Raw genomic sequence first — 11,388 nt, 5'->3', positions numbered from 1 at the left:
TTGGGTAGTTGATTTGGTAATAAATGGGACCTTTCACATTCAATCATTTGCCCAGTGAACGAAATTTGATGGCTATAATCAATTTTCTATTTCCTTTTTAAATTTTTAGTTTTTAAGGCACTTTTCATCTTCCAACATAGGTTAAATATATATCATCGATTAAATTTTTTTTTCTTTTAAGATTATTGGATTGAGCAAAACCACCTAACATGTGGCAAAAGGAGATGAGATCTCAAGAGTCAAAAGAATAATACCTTGTACCTCTAGGTCGAGGAGCAAAGTTTCAAGACCTCATCTCGGTGCCGATATTGATAAGGGACAAGTAAGATATGACCAAAAACTATTTTTAACGGTACACTAATCATGATCGCGAAATCCAGGTCAGGAGTTACACGATTGTCGAAAGTAACAGGTGAGCGAGACCCACTATTTTACACCTATATAAACATAGAGACTCACCCACGTAAATACGCAATTCTTATTTACTCATCTCTTGAGTGAATAAACGGGTTGTCTAGCGTTGGAACTTTTTCTCTCTCTGTACGGGTCTTCCTAGGATTTTGTCTCCCTACTGGAGTTCAAGAAGCAATTAGTTTAAAATACTAGTTTGGTCCTGTACTTTTTAACTTTGCTTCATTTTGATCCCTATATTTTTAACTTTGTTTATTTTAGTCCTTATACTTTCAAAATATTTATTTTAGTCATTGTACTTTTAAAAAGTTGTCATTTTGGTCTCTATTTTCAAAATTTTAACATAAATACTACCTATAATGGGAACGTTTTAATGTAAAGTTATGGTTACATTTTAAGAAATATATTGAATGTAATATCGTGTTAAAATTGTGATAGAAGAAATGAAATTAAGAGAACAAAATTATTACTTTTTAAAAATATAGGGACCAAAATGAAATAAAAGTTGAAAATACAGGGACCAAAATGAATCAAAACTTAAAATATAGGGACCAAACTAGTATTTTAACCTAAAGTTTATTGGATATCCGTTTGATATTTTGTTTTAAAAGCTACTTTTAAAATTTTAGCCAATTTGAAAAATAAAATATAGGTTTTTGGAATTAATGTTTTTTTTATTATTAAAATTTTATGAATATTTTTAACTTAATGTGGTTTATTTTAATTTGTAGAATGTCAATATTATTTTAATTTAGCTAAATATGAGTTTTAATCACTAATTTATTTGAGAGTTTTTTTTTTTTTTCCAATTTAGTCTCTATTGTTTAAAAGAGCTAAATATTATTAGTTTTTCCAATTTAAGCTCACAGTATTGACACTTTATCTCCAACCATAGGTTGTGAGTTGAAATCCCTCTGCTCTGATTTTACTGGAAAAAAAAATGTTTCAATTTTAACATTTTCAAACATTTTTAATTTAGATACTGTTGGTGAATATTAAAATTGACCGATAATAAACTTAGGTGCTTAATAAATTTGTGGAAATTTTGAAGGAAAAAAAGCATCATGAGAACAAACTTGAAATTGTTACTAATTTCTTAGAAATTTGGAGGAAGAATTACAAATTTAATTTTCTGGGATGGATTTAATGAAAAAAATGTTAAAAAATAAGAGTCTAAATTGAAATTTTTTTTACAAGAAGAACTAAATTGAAAAAAAAGAAAGACACAAAAATGGACTGAAGCATGTATTTAATCTTTTAATTTCAATAAAAAGTAATACAAAAGGTAAAACTATGGGCCATCATTATTAAGGAAATTTTTTAAATTATATAAAGAACAAATAGATAAAAATTATTCTAAACTACCTCACCTTATAATATAGTAAATATTTTATTTTAATTTTTTTTAAGTTTTAAATGTGTTATTTATTCTTTAAATTTTAGAAAATAAATTTTCTTGTTCTTGTGGTTTAATTTTCTTAATAAATTATTTCATAGAATTTTAATAGTAGTACGTCTTCGTCAATTGTGAAGGTTAAAAAAAAACAATTGATTCTTTAGTAATAAATTAATTTATTATACTAACTTTTTTTTAAGCACAATAGGTGAGGAGAATTTTGATCGGAGATATGTGCTTTAGTGTGTTGATCTCTCAAAATTGCCTAGGAGAGTGAGCTCAACCCTTAAATTGGATGAGATATTCTCAGTTATATTGGCACTTTATACCTTTAAAAAATTTAACTATATTCTAAGTTATATACCGACTTTATACCTTTACAAATTTTGAAAGAAAAATATTTCAAAAATTTTAGAAATAGAATATTATCTCTATTTTGCATAATTTAAATTTAATATGTAGTTTAAAATATGTCACAATTTTTATTTTAAAATATATTATATTTTGATTCTAATGTGAACAATGTTATTTTTTAAAAAAATTTAACTTTCTGCTATATTTTAAAAAATATAATTTTTGTCTTTCATCTCTATTTTAGAGGACCTTCTTTTTAATATTCATAAAAAGAAAATTAACTATTAAAATGTTACAAATTATAAACTAATTTTAAAAATAATTGCGGATTTCATTCTTCTCCCTATTCTATATTTGTTTAAAAAGACGCAGAAAAGCTATATTTATATTTTATAAAATATAAACCACCACTCAAATATAAAGCTATTTCTTTTTTTTTCCGTATTTTTTTGTTTTTGTTTTTGTTTTGATTTTACAATAATGTGGGTCTGAGAGTTGCAATCCTCTCAAATCATATATTTTTCACTCCTTAAAATCTTCCACTTTTCCCATTTTTATTTATTTATTATTATTATGTAATTTCAACCTTCTAAAAAATGATGGATTAGAGGGAGAGATCTGAAGGGGGAGGGGAAGCAGATTTGAGGGTTCAAATGAAAAATTAAGAAAATAAAAGCTACGCGTTATTGGTTTTAGTCCACGAAGTTAAAAGGGCAGGCACGCAAATGAATAATATATTGTTTTTAATATTAGTCTGTGGATTAGAATATTCTAATAATTAGTTATAATTTTTTAGTATGAAATATAAAAAAATCCCTATTTTAAAAAGGTGGCATTTATTTGAGGGACAATTGCAAATATGACAAAAATATTTTGTAAAATTAGTAAAATAATAATTATATTTAGTTTTTTCAAATATAACACTTACAAAAAAATAGAGGTCTAATTTTAAAATGACAACTTTACCAAAATGATATATATTTGTAATATATCTGTAATATATCTGACTAACGATATATGTATGTGATATATATGAGTGTATGTTCAATATGTATATTATATATATTTACATACTACTGATATGAGTGTCTAATATACATCTAATACGAAGTGAGTGTTTGATATATTATTGATATAAGTAAATTTTCTTGTTATATTTAAAAATAAAGAAAATAGATGATATATTTTGAAATATATAAAAATTTATTTTTGGGTGTGGATTACAATTTCACTTTAATTCATTTCATTGAGAGTTGACAATGAAAGTAATGATTTTAATTAACAATAGTTTTTGGAAAGTAGGTGAATCAATGCCAGATTTGATTATCTGATTTGAAATATTTGTCTGTACTCTGTACTTGCTTTCTTTCCAAATTAATTGCCAGCTAAGTTACATCATTCATCTATCATTTAACAATTTAAAATAGAAATTGTGTTGTCTCTTTGTTTTAAAATTCAACTTTCCATTGAATTATATATCTTTCTTTTCTTTTTCATGTATTATTTTGCCTCTAGAGGTGGGAAAATTCAATACTAGTATTAATTATGGTTCGTTTGGTCTCAGTTTTTTTGTTCGGTCGCTTATGTTTTTCATTTCTTATTTCAATTTTTTTAATTAATAGAAATAAAACTGTGTTTGATATATATTTTTTGTTTCTAATTTTTGTTAAACAGAAACATATGACAACTATCTTAAAATTTTAAATAAAGAAGATACAATACGTGGTTGTGGATTTGCAAAGAGTCTAAGCTAGAGCCCTAATCATCAGTTGCAAATGTGCATAATTGAAAGGATGACGATGTGTAACATAATACCTTGACCCGACGTAGATTTGAGATAGAAAAGAAGATAAGCGGTGGATAAATGAAGGACACGTGGTTAAGAAACATACTGACTAACTTGTGAGCGACTTATAAAGTGATGTCCAGTCGAGAGAGGGTAGGATGAAGACCAATATTAGTAGACAAAAAATGCATGGATTTGATAAGAGATCACCATCACTAGTTTGGAGCTTAAGCCGTGGATCCATACGCAATGCAGATGGCTTAGACATATCCAAGACGGCCAACATCTTCCAAAATCTGAAGAGTGTATTGTATTAATTGATGTATTATCAATTCTGTTTTCCTCTTACAAAATTAGTTTAATAGCTATTGTTGTATTATTTTCCTATAAATATTCTGGTGTATCAATGAATTAATGATGTGGGAATAAAGCAATACTTTCACATTTTGTGAAAAGATTTCATGGTATCAGAGCAGGATTATTGACACACGTCAACTTAGATCTTTTCCATGTTTCTCTCATTCACTTTTCAATTCCCACGTGTATCTTTCTTTCGTTCAAGCGTTTTTGCGATGACGTCTTCTTCAACAAACACAAAGAAAGATCTTCATTCTCCCATATTTCTCTTATCAAACATCTGCAATTTGGTTTCGATTCGTCTTGATTCAACCGATTTTATTCTATGGAAATTTCAACTTACTGCTATTTTGAAGGCACACAAGTTGTTTGGTTTTATTGATGGATCAGTATCTGCACCGTCACAATTTCTTGCTTCTTCATCAGAGACTGAATCTCAACCAACAACCACTACTTCCTTGCCAGTGATCAATCCTCATTTTGAAGATTGGATTGCAAAAGATCAAGCACTCATGACCTTGATCAATGCTACTCTTTCTGCTGAAGCCCTAGCTTATGTTGTTCGCAGCGGAACTTCTAAACAGGTTTGGGAAGTTCTCGAGAAGCACTATTCGTCAAATTCTCGAACTAATGTTGTTAATTTGAAATCTGATTTACAATCGATTGTGAAGAAGACTGAAGAATCTATTGATGCATATGTCAAACGAATTAAGGAAATCAAGGATAAGTTTGCTAATGTTTCTATTACAATCAATGATGAATATCTGCTCATCTATGCCCTAAATGGTCTTTCTACAGAGTATAATACTTTAAGCACTTCTATGCGAACCAGAGCTCAATCTGTTTCGTTTGAGGAACTTCATGTCTTCATGAAATCTGAAGAATCTGCAATCGAAAAACAAATGAAGCGTGAAGATCTTGTTACTCAACCAAATGCTTTGTTCGCCTCTTCGCCGCAGTCTCAGAATCGTACATCTGCTTTTCATCCAAATCAGTCTCACGACAGAGGTCGTGGCAAGAACAATGGGCGTGGTAAAGCTAATTTTGCTCCTACTTTCACTAATCAGGGAAGAGGTCGTTCTTCTGGCAATTTTTTTACTTCTTTTCAAGCTGATAATCGATCTCCCTGTCAAATCTGTGGTAAGCTTGGTCACACGGCGCTAGACTGCTACAATCGAATGAATTTTCATTTTCAAGGAAGGCATCCTCCACCACAATTGGCAGCCATGGTTGCTGTCCAAAATAATTCCTATTTGGCTGTTGGGAATTCTTCTCCAACTACTTGGTTGGCTGATTCCGAATGTAACACTCATATGACGGCAGATTTAAGCAATCTCTCTATTGCTTCTATTGCTTCTGATTATAATGGTGAAGAAAACATCTCTGTTGGCAGTGGACAATCATTTCCCATCACTCATTTTGGTTGTGGTATGATTCAAACATCTTCTTCCCTACTCTCTCTTTCTTCTTTGTTTCGAGTTCCCCAAATTGCCACAAATTTGCTCTCTGTTCATAATTTTTGTGTCGATAATAACTGCATTGTTGTCTTCGATTCTGACCACTTTTTTTATCCAGGACAAGTATTCGGGTCAAATTATGTTCCGCAGGCCTAGTGTTAATGGACTTTATCCATTAACATCTCAACCTCATCTTCCCTTTGCTGGTCATGGTTATGTTGCTCATGTTGGAGTTAAGTCTTCTTTTACTCTTTGGCACAACCGGTTAGGCCATCCCAATCTTCAAGCTCTTAATAATGTTCTTAGGCTATTACATATACCTACTTGTAATGCTTATTGTGTCTGTGAATTTTGTTTGTATGGAAAAATGTACAAACTTCCTTTTCCTCGTTCGCAGACATTTTCTGTTTCTCCCTTACAACTGTTACATAGTGATGTTTGGGGCCCTGCTCCTGTTATGTCTCTTAATGGATTCAAGTACTATGTGTCTTTTATCGATGATTTCTCTAAATATACCTGGATGTTTCCTATTGCACGCAAATCTGATGTATCTGCTGTCCTTAAACGCTTTAAACCTTTCATTGAAAATATGTTGTCTATGCACATTAAAACTCTTCGTTCTGATGGAGGTGGTGAATTTGTTAACCATGATCTCTCTAATTTTCTTCATACTCATGGTATTCTCCACCAAAAGTCTTGTGCATATACTCCCGAGCAAAATGGTGTCGCCGAGCGAAAGCATCGTCATATTGTTGAAGTTGTTTTATCTCTTATGACACGTTCTACTATACCTTTAAAATTCTGGTCCTTTGCCTTTGCTGCAGCCACATTTCTTATAAATAGACTCCCTTATGCCTTTCTTAATCACAAATCTCCCTTTGAAATTTTGTTTCATAAACCTCTTGATTATTCTCACCTTCGAACCTTCGAACCTTCGGTTGTGTGTGCTATCCCCTTCTCAAACCATATAACTCTCATAAGTTGCAGCCCAAGACCTCTCTTTGTGTCTTTATTGGTTATCCATTAGAGTACAAGGGATACTTATGCTATAACATGAGCAATGGCAAAATCTATGTTTCTCGGCATGTTATCTTTGATGAAAATGTTTTTCCATTTGCTACATCTTCTCAATCTATCCCTCCGTCTACTTCTCCTTTATTCCCTTCCTCTGATTCTCCAATTCCTCTGTTTGCCTCCTCTACTTCTCACTCTAGTTCCCCTTCTCCTCCTACAATATCTGTACCACAATTGTCTGGTGATGGTCATGTTTTGTGTACTAATTCTAATACATCTTCAGCCACTACTCTTCATTCACCATCATCTTCTGCCCCTTATACTACTATTCATGTTTCTGATACTATTGCCATAACACCTTCACATGTTACTTCTTCATCTGCTGGTGTTGCTAATGTTGATAATGTTGTTGATAATGGTGGTGGTGGCTCTCTTCCTCTTATTGTTAATGCCCATCCTATGCAAACTCGAGGCAAGTCCGGTATCTCTAAGAAGAAGGTCTTTCTTGCTACTGTTTCTTCTACTGATCCCATTTTGGAACCTACTTCATTTGTCAAGGCATCTAAACTACATGTATAGCAGCATGCTATGATTGAGGAACATGATGCCTTACTTCGACAAAGTACATGGTTTTTTGCTCCACTTCCTGTTGGTAAAACTGCTATAGGTTGTAAATGGGTATACCGGGTCAAACGACATCCAGATGGTAGTGTGGCTCGTTATAAGGCAAGGCTTGTTGCTAAGGAGTATCATCAGGAAGAAGGTATTGACTATGAAGAGACCTTTAGCCCCGTTGTAAAGAAACCTACCGTTCGTATCGTTCTTTCATTAGCTGCTAATATGGTTGGGATCTTAGGCAGCTTGATGTCAAAAATGCTTTTTTGCATGGTGAACTTCAAGAGGAAGTCTATATGCAACAACCTCGAGGCTTTGTCAATTCTACCTATCCTAATCATGTTTGTCAGTTGCTTAAGTCTCTTTATGGTCTAAAGCAAGCACCACGAGTCTGGTTTGAGTGCTTTACATCTCATCTCTTGTCTCTTGATTTTGTTGCATTCACAGCAGATTCATCTTTGTTTATTCGGCATACTTGTGACACTATTACTTATCTGCTCTTGTATGTGGACGATATCATCCTTACTGGTAATAGTCCCTTTTATATTTCTGCTTTGATTGCTCAATTACGAACTAAATTTGATATGAGTGATCTTGGAAGTCTCAAGTATTTTTTGGGCCTTGAGGTCTCCCATACTGCTGGAATTAGTGTATCTCAAACCAAGTATGCAAAAGATATTCTTGCAAGGTTTGGTATGGCTGTTGCTAAATATTGTAACACTCCCAGTGCTTTGTCCTCTGCTGTAAATGGTGCTGAATGTCCTTGTTCTGATGAGGATGCAAAATCTTTTCGTTCTATTGTTGGTGCCTTTCAGTATTTAACGTTTACTCGCCCAGATATTGCATTCTGTGTGAGTAAATTGTCTCAATCCATGCATTCTCCATCTGCTGCCAGCTTAATTGATGCCAAACGAGTCTTACTTTATGTAAATGGCACCTTATCATCTGGACTGCTTTTTAGAAAGGGTCATTCGAATTGTTTTAGTCTCACTGCTTTTTCTGATTCTGATTGGGTCGGGGATTCTCTTGATCGGCGCTCTACTACTGGTTTTATCATTTTTTTGGGTCATAATCCCATATCTTGGGCAGCCAAGAAGCAATCTACAGTCTCGAGGAGCTCTACTGAAGCTGAATATCGAGCGCTTGCTTCCACTGCAGCTGAGTTGTTTTGGCTCCGACAGCTTCTGCGTGATCATTGTATTTTTGGATCACAACCTCCTTGAATTTGGTGTGATAATATATCTGCAATACAACTTGCTCATAATCCTATATTTCATGGGTGGATGAAGCATGTCGAGATTGATTATCATTTCATTCGAGAACGTATTGTTCGTAAAGATATTCTTCTTCAGCATATTCCCACTGCTTCTCAACTTGCTGATATATTCACTAAGCCTCTTCCTTTTGCTCGATTTTGTTTACTACGGTCCAAACTCATGGCTTAGCTGCTATTCGTTTGCGGTAGGATATTAACTGATGTATTATCAGTTCTGTTTTTCTGTTACAAAATTAGTTTAATAGCAGTTTTATATATTGTTGTATTATTTTCCTATAAATACTCTGGTGTATCAATGAATTAATGATGTGGGAATAAAGCAATACTTTCACATTTTGTGAAAAGATTTCATATTGTTGGTGAGATAAAGATATGTCGTCAATTGATTTGGCGAGTTCGAGACCAAGAAAATACTTTAAAGGACCCAAATCCTTTAAGTTGAATTGGGTATATGAAAAGTATCCTTCAAAGAATTAATATATGAAAGATCGTCCCCAGTGATGATGATATCATTGGCATAGACAAGATGATCAATGTATATGAAGAACTATTTCCACGAGTGAATAAGGAATAATTAAACCGAAGTTGACAAAACTTAGAGTGATAATAGTCCATGAGAGAATTTGGAAAACCATTGTCTGATACTTATAGAGATGACATCCCAAACGCTCCCCATTAGTCTAAACAGCAACGCGAGATTTATATCCAGGAGGTAAGTTCATGTAAACTTTATAAAAAAAATGGTTACCATGAAGAAAAGCATTGACATAAAGTTGAATCAAAAGTCAATTAAGAGAAGCGGCAATGGTGAGAAAGACCTTTACAATCACCAATTTTGCGACAGGAGAAAAGTTTTCAATAAAATCAACGCCCTCTATTGAGTATAACATTTAGCTTGTAAACGAGCTTTGTAGCATTGAAACCGTCATACTTGTGCTTGACCTTAGAAACTCATTTGCAGCTAATAGAGTATGTTCGACCGAAAGAGGAACAACAGACCATGTGTTTTGTTCACCTTAGTGATCTCGAATTCAGAAGCCATAGCAGTGCGCCAATGCTCGTGGATAACAACATGGTGATTATTATAGAGAACAAAAACGACCCGAAACGGGACAAGGAGTTGAAGCCTGAGATCATCGATTGGGGGAGACCAGCTCGTGACATAACGGGTTGGCCCAAAGAACGACCTAGCGCCGAGGTAGAGAACGAGGAAAGTGACTGGCGGAGAACCAACCGGGCCGAGAGGGCTTGGTCCCGACCCCTGCTTGGTCCCGACCCCTTCTCGGTCTCGACCCCTTCTCGGTCGCGACCCCTTCTCGGTCCCGACCCCTGCTAGGCCCACGACCCAGCCCGTGAATCTCCCGCCTGCGATCAACGATCCCTCGGGCCCTGCAACGCTGAGTTAGGGTTTGGGCTACGGAGGTTCTGGAATCATCTTCACGGCTATAAGTAGTAGTGAGATCCAACCCTAAGGAGGCAAGTGACTTATCCCTAGCTAACTATTTTCTCAACTCTCATTCGCTAACTTAAGCATCAGAGCCCGTGTGACTAAGGTCACACCGATTTAGATCGGTTTGATGTTGCAGGTATCGGTTCCCTTACCATCGAGTTAGGTGTGTGCGAGAAGAAGAGTCGAAGGGTCAAAATCCATGCATCAACAATTGGCGCCGTTTGTGGGGACGATACAGTAAAGCAAGCTTCGTTGAAGCAAAATCCCGATCCGAGGCGAAATCCCGATTCGAGCGAAATTCTGATTCGAGGCGTGTAGAGTGAAACAGTCGACCATTCAGGTGAGGTAGGACCGAGCCCTGATTATCAACTTGATCTGAAAGCGACATGAATCCTGATGAGAGCTATTAATGCTTCGAAAAGAAGAGCCTGAAAGAAGTGGCCGATCACTCGGGTGAGGTAAGAATAAGCCCTGATCATCGCCTTAATTCGGACACCCTTGACAAGGGAGAACCAGCGTCGGGCCTGAATGAAGCGACAGACCTCTCGGGTGAGGCAAGGCCGAGCCCTGGTCATCGACTTAATCCGACCACCCTTGGCAGGGGAGAACCAATGACGAGCCTGAATGAAGCGATCAACCTCTCGGGTGGGGTAACACCGAGTCTTGGTCATCGACTTAATTCGACCACCCTTGACAGGGGAGACCGGTTGAGGAGGTAGAATTTGTCTCTCTGACAGCCGAAGATCGACGGGTCAACATCAGAACCAGGTTGGGGAATGAGGAAAGAGAAAGCCTTATAAACTTCCTCAGAAGCAACGCCGACGTGTTCGCATGGTTGCTGGAGGACGTGTTGGGAATCGAGTGAGGAGTCATGGTACATCGACTCAATGTCGACGAGAGTTGTAAGCCAGTGAAATAGAAGCGTTGCGCGTTCAACCAAGAAAAGAACGAGATTGTAACTGAACATGTGCAGGAGCTACTGAAAGTAGGCTTCATTCGGGAAGTACATTATCCCCAGTGGGTATCCAACGTAGTGTTGGTAAAGAATCCAAATGACAAATGGAGAATGTGCATCGACTTCACGAACCTAAATAAGGCTTATCCAAAGGATTCTTTTCCTTTGCCTCGAATAGATCAACTGGTTGATGCCACTGTAGGACATGAAAGATTGAGTTTCATGGATGCCCAACTCCCTTCAATATATATTAGCTTGGTTCCCTACCAACTCTGTTTTCTAAATCCAAAACTGGATGCCAAGCGACTTTGATAAAA

At 35.3% G+C, this 11,388-nt stretch overlaps 1 protein-coding gene across 1 annotated transcript; it reads left to right on the top strand.

Annotated features, from left to right (window-relative positions):
• The first annotated feature begins 4,117 nt into the window (after window positions 1-4,117).
• Window positions 4,118-6,259, top strand: LOC111018892 (retrovirus-related Pol polyprotein from transposon RE1). Its single transcript, XM_022295153.2, has 2 exons — window positions 4,118-5,732; window positions 5,880-6,259. The coding sequence occupies exons 1-2, from the start codon at window positions 4,457-4,459 to the stop codon at window positions 5,915-5,917; spliced, it is 1,314 nt and encodes a 437-aa protein (XP_022150845.1). The 5' UTR covers window positions 4,118-4,456; the 3' UTR covers window positions 5,918-6,259.
• Window positions 6,260-11,388: the final 5,129 nt, after the last annotated feature.

Source organism: Momordica charantia (assembly GCF_013281855.1).
Source record: "Momordica charantia cultivar OHB3-1 chromosome 2 unlocalized genomic scaffold, Mcharantia_2.0 BLBB01000002.1, whole genome shotgun sequence".
NCBI classification, from domain to species: Eukaryota; Viridiplantae; Streptophyta; class Magnoliopsida; order Cucurbitales; family Cucurbitaceae; genus Momordica; species Momordica charantia.
Note: the sequence above shows the minus strand (reverse complement) of the source record. Positions and strands in the feature narration are given on the sequence as shown.

What these genes read in the sequence shown, in the direction of transcription:
- LOC111018892 (XM_022295153.2), top strand. Translation starts at nt 4,457, where the DNA reads ATGTTTCTCTCATTCACTTTTCAATTCCCACGTGTATCTTTCTTTCGT. An exon ending in CATCACTCATTTTGGTTGTG is followed by an intron (nt 5,733 to 5,879) that starts GTATGATTCAAA and finishes TTTTTTATCCAG; the next exon opens with GACAAGTATTCGGGTCAAAT.